Source organism: Anabrus simplex, chromosome 8 (assembly GCF_040414725.1).
Source record: "Anabrus simplex isolate iqAnaSimp1 chromosome 8, ASM4041472v1, whole genome shotgun sequence".
NCBI classification, from domain to species: Eukaryota; Metazoa; Arthropoda; class Insecta; order Orthoptera; family Tettigoniidae; genus Anabrus; species Anabrus simplex.
This window is the reverse complement of record NC_090272.1, coordinates 55,468,204-55,481,300: the sequence shown is the minus strand read 5'-3', so window position 1 is coordinate 55,481,300 and position 13,097 is coordinate 55,468,204. Positions and strand designations below refer to the sequence as shown.

Below are 13,097 nucleotides of genomic sequence, written 5' to 3'. Positions count from 1 at the left end.
TTTTTTTTTTTTTGCTTGACACACATGCACGCACACGCATGCACACATAAACACATACTTATTATCCAGTACTGTACTCTTTACTAAGTAAATAATATACCCATTAGACACGTGATTAGAATTATGTCCTAGATGTCCTATAAGGAACTGAAACAGGAAGATGAGGAGCAAGCTGATTTGAAGCAGTAATCCTAACATTAGGTACTAAATTGTTGCAGGGGAGATAAGTATTTTGAAATCTCCTGATCTGCATATTTAAAGCCCTGTATTGTACTGCATACACAGTCACAGATCATTACACAGTAGGAATATTTTCATGCTTTTTAAAAATTTAATATGCATACAAGTTTTACTCGCCAGTAATGATGCTTCAGAATGAGGATTTGATGTGAAAAACTTTAAAACACTCTGGTGTATGAAGGAAGGGACACTTTTTGTTGCTCTAGTACAGTTGAATATGAGGCTTTTAAGTCTCTGACATTAGATTACATAGAGGTAAATGAGCCTTTATCTTATCTTCATTGGTGTCAAACCACCTAACATTCTCAACCTTTTTTCATTTTCTGTTGGAGGTGGATAACTGTTTCCAAGTGTAATCACTTGTTTTGCGACTAACTGAAAAAAAGAGGGTCCAGACGATATAAAAATACTGAAATCTCTGATGGAGGACAATCATTATCATCATCATCATCAATGTCCCACTCCAGTCGTCCGGGTGTGGTTATGGAGGACAATGCTTGTACTTATCCTGAAACTTTTAAGATACTGCACAGTTTCTGATGAATGACTGAACAGTTGTACTATTTTCCTCTGCCACTCATAACCAGTCTCGCCTTCATCCGATCACACACACTTTTGTTGTGCCTGCACTAAATCAACATGCACTTTCAGACGGTAAGCTGTTAACCTCATTTTAAGTTATCATCACACTCTCTTTCAGTAAGGGTGGACAGCCACACTCCTTAGCTGTTCATAGAACCTTATACATTTGTGGTACTTGTAGGGTAGCCAAGCTATAAGCAAAGTGAGAACGGTCATCTGAGCTGAAGGCTATCAAAGATGCTGCACAAACTCTACATCTTCACATACACACAGTCATCTTCAAATATAGATTTTCTCCTCATAAGAAGACGACTGTGTGTGAAGATGTGGAGTTTTTCTTTGCCCTTTTGTAATTTTATGTTTGTCTTTCTCCCTCCTTTTCCTTGCACTGTGTGTGTAGAGTAGCCTGACATTTCATTCATCTCTATATATGTTTCTATTCTCCTTCATAACATTTATCATTTTTTTTCTGCATGCTTTTTAGTAACATTTCCTAACATAATTCACTTGATATTCTCCAGGTATGAAGTATCTTGAAGAGCAAAGATTTGTGCATAGAGACTTGGCTGCTCGGAACATTCTACTTGCCTCGAGACATCAGGCTAAGATCAGTGATTTTGGTTTGTCCAGAGCACTAGGTGGTGATCACGAATATTACCGAGCCACTCAGGGTGGGAGGTGGCCAATAAAATGGTAAGATTTGCTTCAGATCTTTACTGCATATTATACCAAAGCTATGTTTAAATTCTGGATTAAGATTTAATCTATTCAGTATTTTAGATACAGTATTATCGTTTCTTCATTTGTATATTTTAGTGGAACATTTTGGCGAATTGCTATTATTAATTTAATTATCATGATATATATATATTTTTTTTTTACCATATCAAGCACTCCTATCCATTCTCTGTTACAGTGACTTGTTTACTGTTATAGGTTATCCTTTTTTCAGTTTTTGACATGCAAAACTTCACAAATTTTGTGTATGTTTCCCTAGTTGATAAAGTGAATTTTGTTGTTATACGTAGAGAGAGAAAGTGGTTAATCTTGTGGATAAAGTAGAATGTTCAATTCTGTGGATCAAAAGCAAGAATGCTTTCATTGAGTTACAGTACTCAGGAATTTTGAATCAGGATTAACACAACATTTTGTCCATTACTGTATATTTAAAACAGTTCATGTGGTAAATTTTGCTATAAATTCCCTTAATTTCATTCCAACTGACAGGTTGCATGCATTAGTACATTTCGTCTCAACACATAATGTTAATATAGATTTCTTTAGATCCGTTACTTACTGGAAATTATGAAATATAAATATGTATTTTTTTTTTTAGGTATGCTCCTGAATCCTACAATTTTGGAACATTTTCTCATGCTAGTGATGTTTGGAGTTTTGGAGTGACCCTTTGGGAAATGTTTTCGTATGGAAAACAGCCATATGGTGAATTGAGAGGAGTTGATGTAAGTTGAGATTTAACATCTAGTAGATTATTTAAGCCTATTTGGATTATTAAAGAGTTATTAAAAAAGTAGTAAAACTCTTCCTTCTTTGTAGAAATTGGAATGAAAATGAATTTTTGCACATCATAAAGTATGAAAAAATGTCGCTCACTGTAATTCTTCTGAGTCATATCTTTCCTAGACATCTAGTCTGGGTAACTCCCATATCAAACTAATAATAATAGTGGTCATCATCATTATTGTATGGCGGCAGTTGTAAAAGATTTACCTGCTTCTGGACTCAGTCGAGCATACTGAAGACATTGCAACTCCCTCTCCTTCATTAAGTTCCCTTTCCACACACAGGGAAGGCCTGCAACTCCTGTAGCAGCACAGTGGATCCTGTCACTTTTGCTCAGTATTGTTTTATTTACAGTATTTATTGCTGTGTGATTGATCCTTTAGAAATGTATGTTTCAAACCTTAATTTAAATAAATGAGAAAATGGTGAAAATATGCTTTTTGGCCATAATTGACAGAAGAAATATTTATTTTGAGGTCAAAGTGAAAATTCCTTTTATTCTTCTTATTCTTCTCCTTCTCTGTTCTCAATTTTCTTGGGTGGACACTTTGTATAGAATGCCTTTTCTGACACTATCCCTATGTATAGTGAAGTATCCACTATTGCTTGTTGCTGTGGTGACCTGCAGTATGATGTGTTGTTTGTAAATGAAGATGTATGTTAAAATGAGCACAAACACCCAATCCACAAGCTAGAGGAATTAACTAGATAAAGTTAAAATCCCTGACTTGGCTGGAAATTGAACCTGGGGCCCTCTCTACTGAAGGCCGGTATTCTGCCCATTCAGCCGAGGATCTGGACAAAGAGATGTTTTTTGCCAGATATCTAAAACATTAAGTAACCAGAAAATCAGTTGGATTATTATAATAAAAAATGACCTGGTGGACGAGATCCTAAATGTAGTGAACATATATTCGCCCCAGGTGTGATGTAGTGAAGAAGAAAAAGGACTACTTCTGGGCAGAGATGAATGAGTTAGCAGGGAACTGATAGGGAGTGAGATACTATATATTGGTAGAGATTTGAATGGTCATGTTAGTGAAGACAGCAATGAAATTGGAAGGGAATATATGAAGTGGGTGAGAGGAACCATGAAGGCCATGGCTGCTGATGTGGCCATAGTAAACACTTTTTATAGGAAACCCTTCAACTAGCAATTGACTTATGAAAGTTGTGGGAGATCTTCACAAGTGGACTATATACTTGATAGCCAAGATAAGATAAAGGAAGTGACTGACTATAATGTCCTGAGAGGAGAGGTCGTAGCACTGCAGCATCAACCAGTTGTTTGCGTGAACCTTAGCAAAGAAATGGCATTATAAAAACTAGATGGTGAAAACTGTAATTTGTGGGGGCCATTAGAGGAAAATGTTCAGGTTAAGGGCTCTTTTGGCTACATAGGATTTGTTCTCAATTGCCTTGATTGTTTCGACTCCTTTCCTTTTGCTTTTTATCACTCTAAACAGTAGTTTTATATTACCTCTGCTGTCTTCCTCCAGTTTTTTTTGGTTTTCCCAGCACTTTATCTTCTCCTCTTGTACTACTCTTTTAACTCTCAGTTTCTTGTCCCGGTATATTTGATCAAGGTCTCTGATCTTCCCTTTGTCTCTTATCTATTCTGGCTTGTATTTCCATTTCATTCTTTTTGTGCTATGTTCCTTTCCTTCATTGCAGATCACACTCTCTTTTTCCAGGGTGTCTCTTTTTCCCATACACTTGCACTTGTCTTTGTGGAAACTCTCATTGCTTCCTTTATCAAGGTGTTCTTAAATACAGTATGTTCCACTCTACTTCACCACTCTCCACTTCTGTAGGCAATTGTCCTGATAGTCGGTCCTCTTTCCAATCTGTTGTAGTTCTCACACTCCAATCTTAGGTAATTCCCTAGTTATCTTTGGTACATTAATGTTTTCAGATTTGCTACTGATAACTGATGGTTGCTGTTGAGGTTCTCATTTGGAATCCCCTTGACTTCAGTCACAAGTCTACTTCTTTATCAGTAATGATTATGCTTTGTCCTGTATAGGGTAATCTTATGACTGTCTCTTTTGTTGAACCAACTGTTTTTTTACTACCAGTTTCTTAAGAAGATGTACAATATTATAGGGAAGGATCCACCTTTCAATACTCCGTAGTAAGTTGAACTAAAAAGTAGTTACAACCTGTTTATTGGGACCGGTTTCAACACATTTCAAGTGTCATCATCAGCCAATTAGCGAAGATCTTAAAACAACTAATACATTGAACACAGGCAAAAAATTAAATTAACATTGTATCATATCGTAGCAATTCAGTTAATGTTCAAAACACAATAATCACAGTCAAGAGAGTAAACAGAACATCACTATCTTGCGCCGAAAACAAATATAGTTGAAGTTCATAAGCAGGTCAAGTATGCACTTATGTAAAGTCGTTGCTAGGCAGGTCTTGTAGGTATTTGTTTCTCCGGCCGAAGAGTAAAAGGTGATGTGAATGAAGTCTTAGGAAAACAGTGTAGGATTTAATTTCGTCAAATTCAAAGTGGATATATAGGTTTTAAAATAATTTAAAACGTTAAAAAAGAATAAAGCCAAATAAAAATATATTAAAAAATAGGAAGAAATAATGAAAGAAATACGAGGTTCAACTCGAAACAACTTGCCGTAGTAATTGATAAAGAAATGATAAATAGTGAAAGGGGGAACGTTTATTAGAGGGTGGTGGTGGTGGTGGTGGTGGTGGTGGTTATTGTTATTAGAGGAAATACAATTGGGCAACAATCCTTTATATAACACTAATTCGAGGAAAAAAGAGGAAGAGAACCGACACTTCGAAAAATGAAGATATCGGTTAAAGGAAGACAAGGGCCACGAAGGGCGTGAAAATGAAAGACTCCCTAGCCCTCGCAAACCTAATAGCATCGGGGTCGGAAAAGAACAAGAATTGACCAATGGAGGTCGGACAGGATAGATGAAAGTGAGGAGCCTGGCACAAGTAAGTGGAAGCAGTGCCAGGACTCAGCTAAGGGCCCCGTGGTCGCCAACCCACGCTCCGAAGGTCAGAGCCCCTGGGGGATGGAGGGTGGGAAGGAAAGAAAAATGGAAGGGATCCGATGCTTCGAAAAATGAAGATATCAGCCAAAGGAAGACAAGGGCCACGAAGGGCATGAAAATGAAAGACTCCCTAGCCCTCGGAAACCTAAAAGCGTCGGGGTCGGAAAGGAACAAGAGTTGACCAAGGGAGGTCGGACAGGATAGATGAAAGTGAGGAGCCTGGCACAAGTAAGTGGAAGCAATGTCAGGACTCAGTTAAGGGCCCCCTGGGTCGCCAACCCACGCTCCGAAGTTCAGAGCCCCTTAGGGGTGGGGAGAACTAAGGAGGATCAAGGGGGGTGTTGCGGAAGGGGGAAGTGGCATGAGAGGGTATTGTGTAAATTGTGAAAGATTGATTCCTTATTTGTTGACTTCAGGTTATTTAAAAAGGAGATGAGAAAATCGAAAAGGGCATTGGGTTTCTCAGAAATATCATTCAGATTAAGATTTGGATTGAAAAACTGGTCAAGGTGTATAAAACAGTTTTCGGTGATGTCTAGGAGAGGGCCTTTATTTAAGAGTGCTGAGAATTTCAATATCCTGGTTTATTGTAGTGAAAGCATGTTTTGTGTCATGTATGTGTTGTCCTAGTGCCGAAAATCTGTTGTGCTTTATTGCATTAACGTGTTCAAAGTACCTAATTTTGAAGTTGCGACCAGTTTGACCTATGTAAGAAGAATTACAGTTGTGGCACTTAAAACGGTATACGCCTGATTTAGAAAAGACACTTGTTCTATTTAAGGAGTGGGAGTTATGTAATAATTCAAGGTTTCTATTGTTAGTTCGAAAAGAAATCATGGTATTATGTTTTCTGAAGACATTAGCTATACTATAGGTATTTGTATTGAATGTGAATGTGGTGTAAGCAGCTGGTTTGGGAATATCTTTTAAGAGTGTTGTGTTAGGGCGGTGTCTAAATTTGTTAATGATTTGTTCAATAAAATAAGAATTATAACCGTTAAATTTGGCAATAGAGCAGATGATGTTTAGTTCTTTATTTAAGTTATCCTTTGATAGCGGAATTTTGAAGGCGCGGTTAACCACACTGTTGTATGAAGCACGTTTATGTGACTGTGGGTGAAAAAAGTCTCTGAACTTCGGAGCGTGGGTTGGCGACCACGGGGCCCTTAGCTGAGTCCTGGCATTGCTTCCACTTACTTGTGCCAGGCTCCTCACTTTCATCTATCCTGTCTGACCTCCATTGGTCAACTCTTGTTCCTTTCCGACCCCAACGCTATTAGGTTTCCGAGGGCTAGGGAGTCTTTCATTTTCACGCCCTTCGTGGCCCTTGTCTTCCTTTGGCTGATATCTTCATTTTTTGAAGTATCGGATCCCTTCCATTTTTCTTTCCTTCCCACCCTCCATCCCCCAGGGGCTCTGACCTTCGGAGCATGGGTTGGCGACCACGGGGCCCTTAGCTGAGTCCTGGCATTGCTTCCACTTACTTGTGCCAGGCTCCTCACTTTCATCTATCCTGTCCGACCTCCCTTGGTCAATTCTTGTTCTTTTCCGACCCCGATGCTATTAGGTTTGCGAGGGCTAGGGAGTCTTTCATTTTCACGCCCTTTGTGGCCCTTGTCTTCCTTTAACTGATATCTTCATTTTTCGAAGTGTCGGTTCTCTTCCTCTTTTTTCCTCGAATTAGTGTTATATAAAGGATTGTTGCCCAATTGTATTTCCTCTAATAACAATAACCACCACCACCACCACCACCACCACCCTCTAATAAACGTTCCCCCTTTCACTATTTATCATTTCTTTATCAATTACTACGGCAAGTTGTTTCGAGTTGAACCTCGTATTTCTTTCATTATTTCTTCCTATTTTTTAATATATTTTTATTTGGCTTTATTCTTTTTTAACGTTTTAAATTATTTTAAAACCTATATATCCACTTTGAATTTGACGAAATTAAATCCTACACTGTTTTCCTAAGACTTCATTCACATCACCTTTTACTCTTCGGCCGGAGAAACAAATACCTACAAGACCTGCCTAGCAACGACTTTACATAAGTGCATACTTGACCTGCTTATGAACTTCAACTATATTTGTTTTCGGCGCAAGATAGTGATGTTCTGTTTACTCTCTTGACTGTGATTATTGTGTTTTGAACATTAACTGAATTGCTACGATATGATACAATGTTAATTTAATTTTTTGCCTGTGTTCAATGTATTAGTTGTTTTAAGATCTTCGCTAATTGGCTGATGATGACACTTGAAATGTGTTGAAACCGGTCCCAATAAACAGGTTGTAACTACTTTTTAGTTCAACTTACTACAGAGTATTGAAAGGTGGATCCTTCCCTATAATATTGTACATCTTCTTATTTCTCTATTCAATACGGAATAATCATGAAGTTTTTAACTTTACCAGTTTCTTATGCAGAAATCTAAGAGATGTTCCCCTTTTGAATTCCTTCTCCCATGGCCGTGCAGTCCCATCAACTTCTCATAGCCATTCCTGCCTGTCCTGCGCTGTGCATTGAGGTCCTAATGATGATTGCCCTCTCTTCTCTGATGCTCTTCTAGGTCTTCCAGAAACTTGTTCTTTTCATCTTGACTGCAGCCCGTCTGGTGGGTAGGGGCATACACCTGCACCAATGTCAGCTTCCTTTTTCCTAGGTAAATTGTTCCCTTTAAAATCCTCTCATTGATGATCTGGATTTCTGTAATACCATCTAAGACTTTTGCCACTGTCAGTCGTAATCCATTTCTCATGTGTCTGTTGTTACCATTCCAGTAGAGTATATATCGTTTCTAACCAGTAAATAGGCACACTGCCATATCCTTGATACAACGCTTTTGCTGTAGTTGGACAGCACATGTGGAAGCCGCGGTGCATACTTTGGGAACCACTGGTCTAGATACTGCAGAACATTCTGTAGTTTTAAATATCTACTAATTGATTAGTAAAACATGACAATTAGTAACAAAAATGTACTTTAATGTAATATGAAAACTAGTTCATATTTTATTATTTTCCAGGTAATTCAGTTGATAGAGAAAGGAGAACGCTTACAGCAAACTCCAAAATGTCCTGATGATGTCTACCAAATTATGGAACGATGTTGGGCATATCTTCCTAAAGATAGGCCAACATTCAATGAACTGCTGGAAATATTTTCATCAGATCCTGAGTACATCAACATCAAAGAACTAGTTGTTGAGTCTGATATTAGCTGAAATTTAGTTCAAGTTCCAACGCTTGCTAATGCCATCTTTTTGTAATGTTCTTTTCACTTCTCCTAACAATTTAACATTCACTCCTTACATTCATCATAAGAAGTAATGTAATTCCACTTCTTGAACTATGTATAGAAATTGTGTTATGATATGAGGGGTAATAATGAGTGAAAGGAATATTACACTAAGTGCCATCTGTCAATTATAAAAGCAATTAGAAATAGTGAAGTGAGTCTCCAGCTTATTATTCTCCTTTTACAAGACTATGTTTGTGTTCTCTCTTGTTTCTCATTTAAAGAGGAAAGAGGGTTGAAATTCCTGACAGTCCCTGAACACATGATTAAAGCATCATTGAAGAAACTGGAATCATAAAAATGTAAATAACAGTGATCAAAATCTGGGTATTTAATTTTCAGCCCTGCCTACAGGTTTATTTCTGAACTGGATGACAATCTGTGTAAATAATGCAGTATAACCTCAATTTTGCGTGACCTCGATTTAACGTAAACCCGCATTTAACAGAAGAAATTTCAAGTCCCGAAAATTATTCCATAAGAGAAATGCAATTTTATATTCGATTTAATGTAATTCACAATAAGGCAAAACCCGCCTTATTGTTAAAATTCTCAAATATTTATCTCTCTTCTTTTTGGTTATGGGACATTAAGAAGCTATGAAAAAGACATCATAAGCTTGCTGAGTGTGATTCAAGGCAGAAGAGGAATTTTGAGCGCAGGCACTTAGGGCTAAAGTGAGATGTCGGACTCGGATACACATCCGACCACAGCCGTTGTAGTACAATAGTAGAGAACCCCCGTTTTAATGACAATGTTATTATGCCCTTCGAAAATTCCTGTATTAATCTGTGCAATATTCTTCAATTACAGTGAGAATCCTTTTACTGATTCATCCGTTATAACGGGCAAATTTGGGCGTGCTCACTTTTTATCTGTAATTTATATTCATACACTACTCCACCGTTTATATTGAATGCGATCGATCATCTTCCGTATTGATTCCTCGCTACGCATGAGCAAGTCGATCTTCGGTGAACCAGACCTCTCCTCATAACTCCGACTGGTATAAACAAACATCGAGAGAACATATTTTCGCAATGAGTGCAATGACAGCACTTGTTAACTCCTTAGAAATAAAGGATGAAGTAAACGATTGCTTAATTTTAATATTATGTACTGACATGAAATAAGAATGTGATACTTCTCCTCCTCAAGATACAGCAGTGTGAATAACTAATTTCAGAGGTTAGTTTATGTACTTTCGCATCTTGTTAAATTTCAGAAAGGCTGTTCCCATGTAAATTTATAGTAACAAGGTTATCATTCTACAGGGAGCAGGGAGCTTGAAATATGTTTTCGTAATACATGGATGGTAAACCTAGGTTAGTTGACGACGTTTGAAGTAGGAAGATGGAAATGTTTGACACATGCCTCTGGAGTGATACTATCACCATTTTTTAAGAATGAAACTGAATATTCGTTCAGACTATTGGAATTAGAAAATATGTGCTAATGAGTAAGCCTCTGTTGAAAAACATCCGCAGAAATGTTTAAACAAACTGATTGCTGTTTCATACGGATTTTAATGTGTTTTAGTGCGAGTTCGGTATCTTTTCCGACGTTTATGGAAAATCACGTATAATATTTTATGGAAAACCTTAAACCAAAGCTGTTTTGCATTCATCGACAAAAATCTATCAAAAGGAAGGGTTAACCATGGGTTCACCATTATCAGGAATAATAGTAAACATATTCCTTAATAACATTGAAAACAATTTCTTAACCAACGAAGAGGCATAGAGGGAGACAAAGTTTTAATAGGTGTGCAACTACACTGACCGGCAAAATTAATGGATCACTGAATTTTCTAAGGAAAAAGTTTAACACAAGAGTAATCTTCAGCACAAACCGTACAAAGTTGTAAATACAGTACAATGTGTAGGGTAGATATCTCCTTGTTTTATTGCTGTCACTGTGTAAATAATGTATGATAGTACAATTTGTTAATACAGGAAAAGGTGTGCTTTCTACTGAAACCTGGATTTAAGGTAAACCTCCATTTGAGGTTGAAAATATCAAGTCCCTGTAAAAACGTTAAATAGGGGTTCTACTGTAATAATAATCATGATCATTGACCATCTCCAGTTGCCACAAGTACCCTTCTCTTATGTCTGTCTGTCTCAGTTTCTCCCTGCTGGATCTGCTTTACTCCTGCCCCCGTTTCATCACATCTTGCTTGATGTGATCAAGCTGCGTTTTCTGTGGCCTGCCTTTGGGTCTCTTGCCTACAACCACAGTTTCTACCCACTTTCTTTTACTACTTTGTAGTTATCACTGTTAAGTGACCACACCATCTTACCCTAGCCTTAGATAAGGTTTCATGTAGTGACCGTTTAATTTTGGCCTACTTATGTATTAATTGATTATGGATCTTGTTTTAGGACCATTGCTTGCAGGTATTTTATTTCCACTGCTCTGCATGGCATTGATTATTTTGTGTTACTGTACACTATTCAGATATACGGAATAATCCACTTCTTCAAGCTTTCCCCTTCCAAGGTGATGTTTGTTCACTTTTATTTGTAAAATGATGGACAACACCACTGTTTTGGAGGAAATTTTGAGACCAAATTTGTAATAAATCAGTACTGTGTATAATATACCCATGAACCATACACGATTATTCAGTGCAGTGTTACCATACGTCCTCCTTTCCCCAGACATGTTCTCTTTTTTGTTAGTAAAAAGGATATCTGGCTGGATTTTCTTTTCTGAGGAGAAAGTCTGGATTTTCCAAGTTTTCTACAAATCCTTAAGAATGTAAATATTTAAAATAGGAAACAAGAACCAAAGTAACAATCTAACAATTAGATGTCAAGATAGAGTGATTTTGATTTACACACTCCTCTGGGATAATGATTAATGACTGACAGATGAAATGAAATGATATTGGATTTTGTTGCTGGAATGAAAGATGATGAGGAAAACATGTCCAGCACTAATCTCACGTGGAGTGACCAGGATTTGAACCGCGGAACCCAGCGGTAAGAGGCTGACACGCTGCCACTTGAGCCACGGAGACTCTTTCGATTTACAATCCCGAATCAGAAAATAGACTCCCATGCACTACTGATAGTGACCAATCGGTCAGTTTCGCATAAAACAATCTAAAACAGTATAGTCTCCTACACAGCGCACATTTAACGATGCTGAGTTATTGAAATTTGTCCATTTTTGTTCTGGTATTCCAGCTTGTAATGACAATGTTGAGAGAGTATTATCGTTAATTCAGATTCAGTGGTCCAAAACAGGAAATAAGATCACTCCTGATTCTGTTAAGATTTTTTTATTTCTTCGGTACAGTTTCAAAATTATTATTATTTTTTTTTTTGCTAGGGGCTTTACGTCGCACCGACACAGATAGGTCTTATGGCGACGATGGGATAGGAAAGGCCTAGGAGTTGGAAGGAAGCGGCCGTGGCCTTAATTAAGGTACAGCCCCAGCATTTGCCTGGTGTGAAAATGGGAAACCACGGAAAACCATCTTCAGGGCTGCCGATAGTGGGATTCGAACCTACTATCTCCCGGATGCAAGCTCACAGCCGTGCGCCTCTACGCGCACGGCTAACTCGCCCGGTGTTTCAAAAATTTGTCTGCCCAACAGTTTTATCAATAGCCTATATTATGCCAAAATTATTGAGTATAGGATCATCTGATAAATATGATTCAGCAAAAATAAAATAACTTTTACACAGTCCTAAACTGTGTTTTGAGATATATTTGTGATAAGTTTAATGAAATGTCTGCAAATGATGTTTAGTTATGTTCAACATAACCTTCAAGTCCAGATTTACTGTGTTTGGCGCATGGACTCAGCCAATTTGGCGACCCCTTCTTTTGTATTATAAATGAAGCCTGTAGGCTAGTAATGAAACTCAGTATTTAAGGATTAAGAATTAGTCTACAAAATCAGCATTTGCAGGGTTAGATTATGAAATGAATTGGTTAAAACTTCTATTTTGATTGATATAGTAATACACTATTAGTCTCTGTAAAACCATTAATTATAACTTGAATATTTAATTAACTCATTGACTTGGAAACATTTAGGATCTATATGTGAGCAGCATAGGAATAGTGCGCGTGTATTAGTATTGCCGCTTGAAAAGCATTGATGGATGTAATAACTTTGTTTGTATGTGTCAAGTTGGTAAGTTCTGGAGAGGATACACAATCCATCTTAATAAGCACTTTGTTTAACTGTGTTCAAAATTTTGATTTTAAAATATGTAAGAATGTTTTGATAGTATGACAGTGATGATTATAGTTTTTGTTATTTATCTGTATAAATTGTAGTAACTGTTTAATTTCATTCATAAAGTAGCATTGTAATATTATTCCTTTATAGTGTTTTGGCAAACTTTGCACACATCTTCCTAAAATTGGTGGCCCGAACCTGAGCCCAGTAGATCCAT

At 37.3% G+C, this 13,097-nt stretch overlaps 1 protein-coding gene across 1 annotated transcript in view; it reads left to right on the top strand.

The window, feature by feature from the left end:
- Positions 1 to 9,952, top strand: part of Shark (SH2 ankyrin repeat kinase) — a 110,056-nt gene extending 100,104 nt beyond the window's left edge. Inside the window, exons 14-16 of the mRNA XM_067152863.2 lie at positions 1,344 to 1,515; positions 2,159 to 2,285; positions 8,408 to 9,952. Of these exons, the coding sequence (XP_067008964.1) occupies positions 1,344 to 1,515; positions 2,159 to 2,285; positions 8,408 to 8,605 (497 nt within the window). The 3' untranslated portion in view covers positions 8,606 to 9,952. The remainder of the gene's footprint in view (positions 1 to 1,343; positions 1,516 to 2,158; positions 2,286 to 8,407) is intronic.
- Positions 9,953 to 13,097: the final 3,145 nt, after the last annotated feature.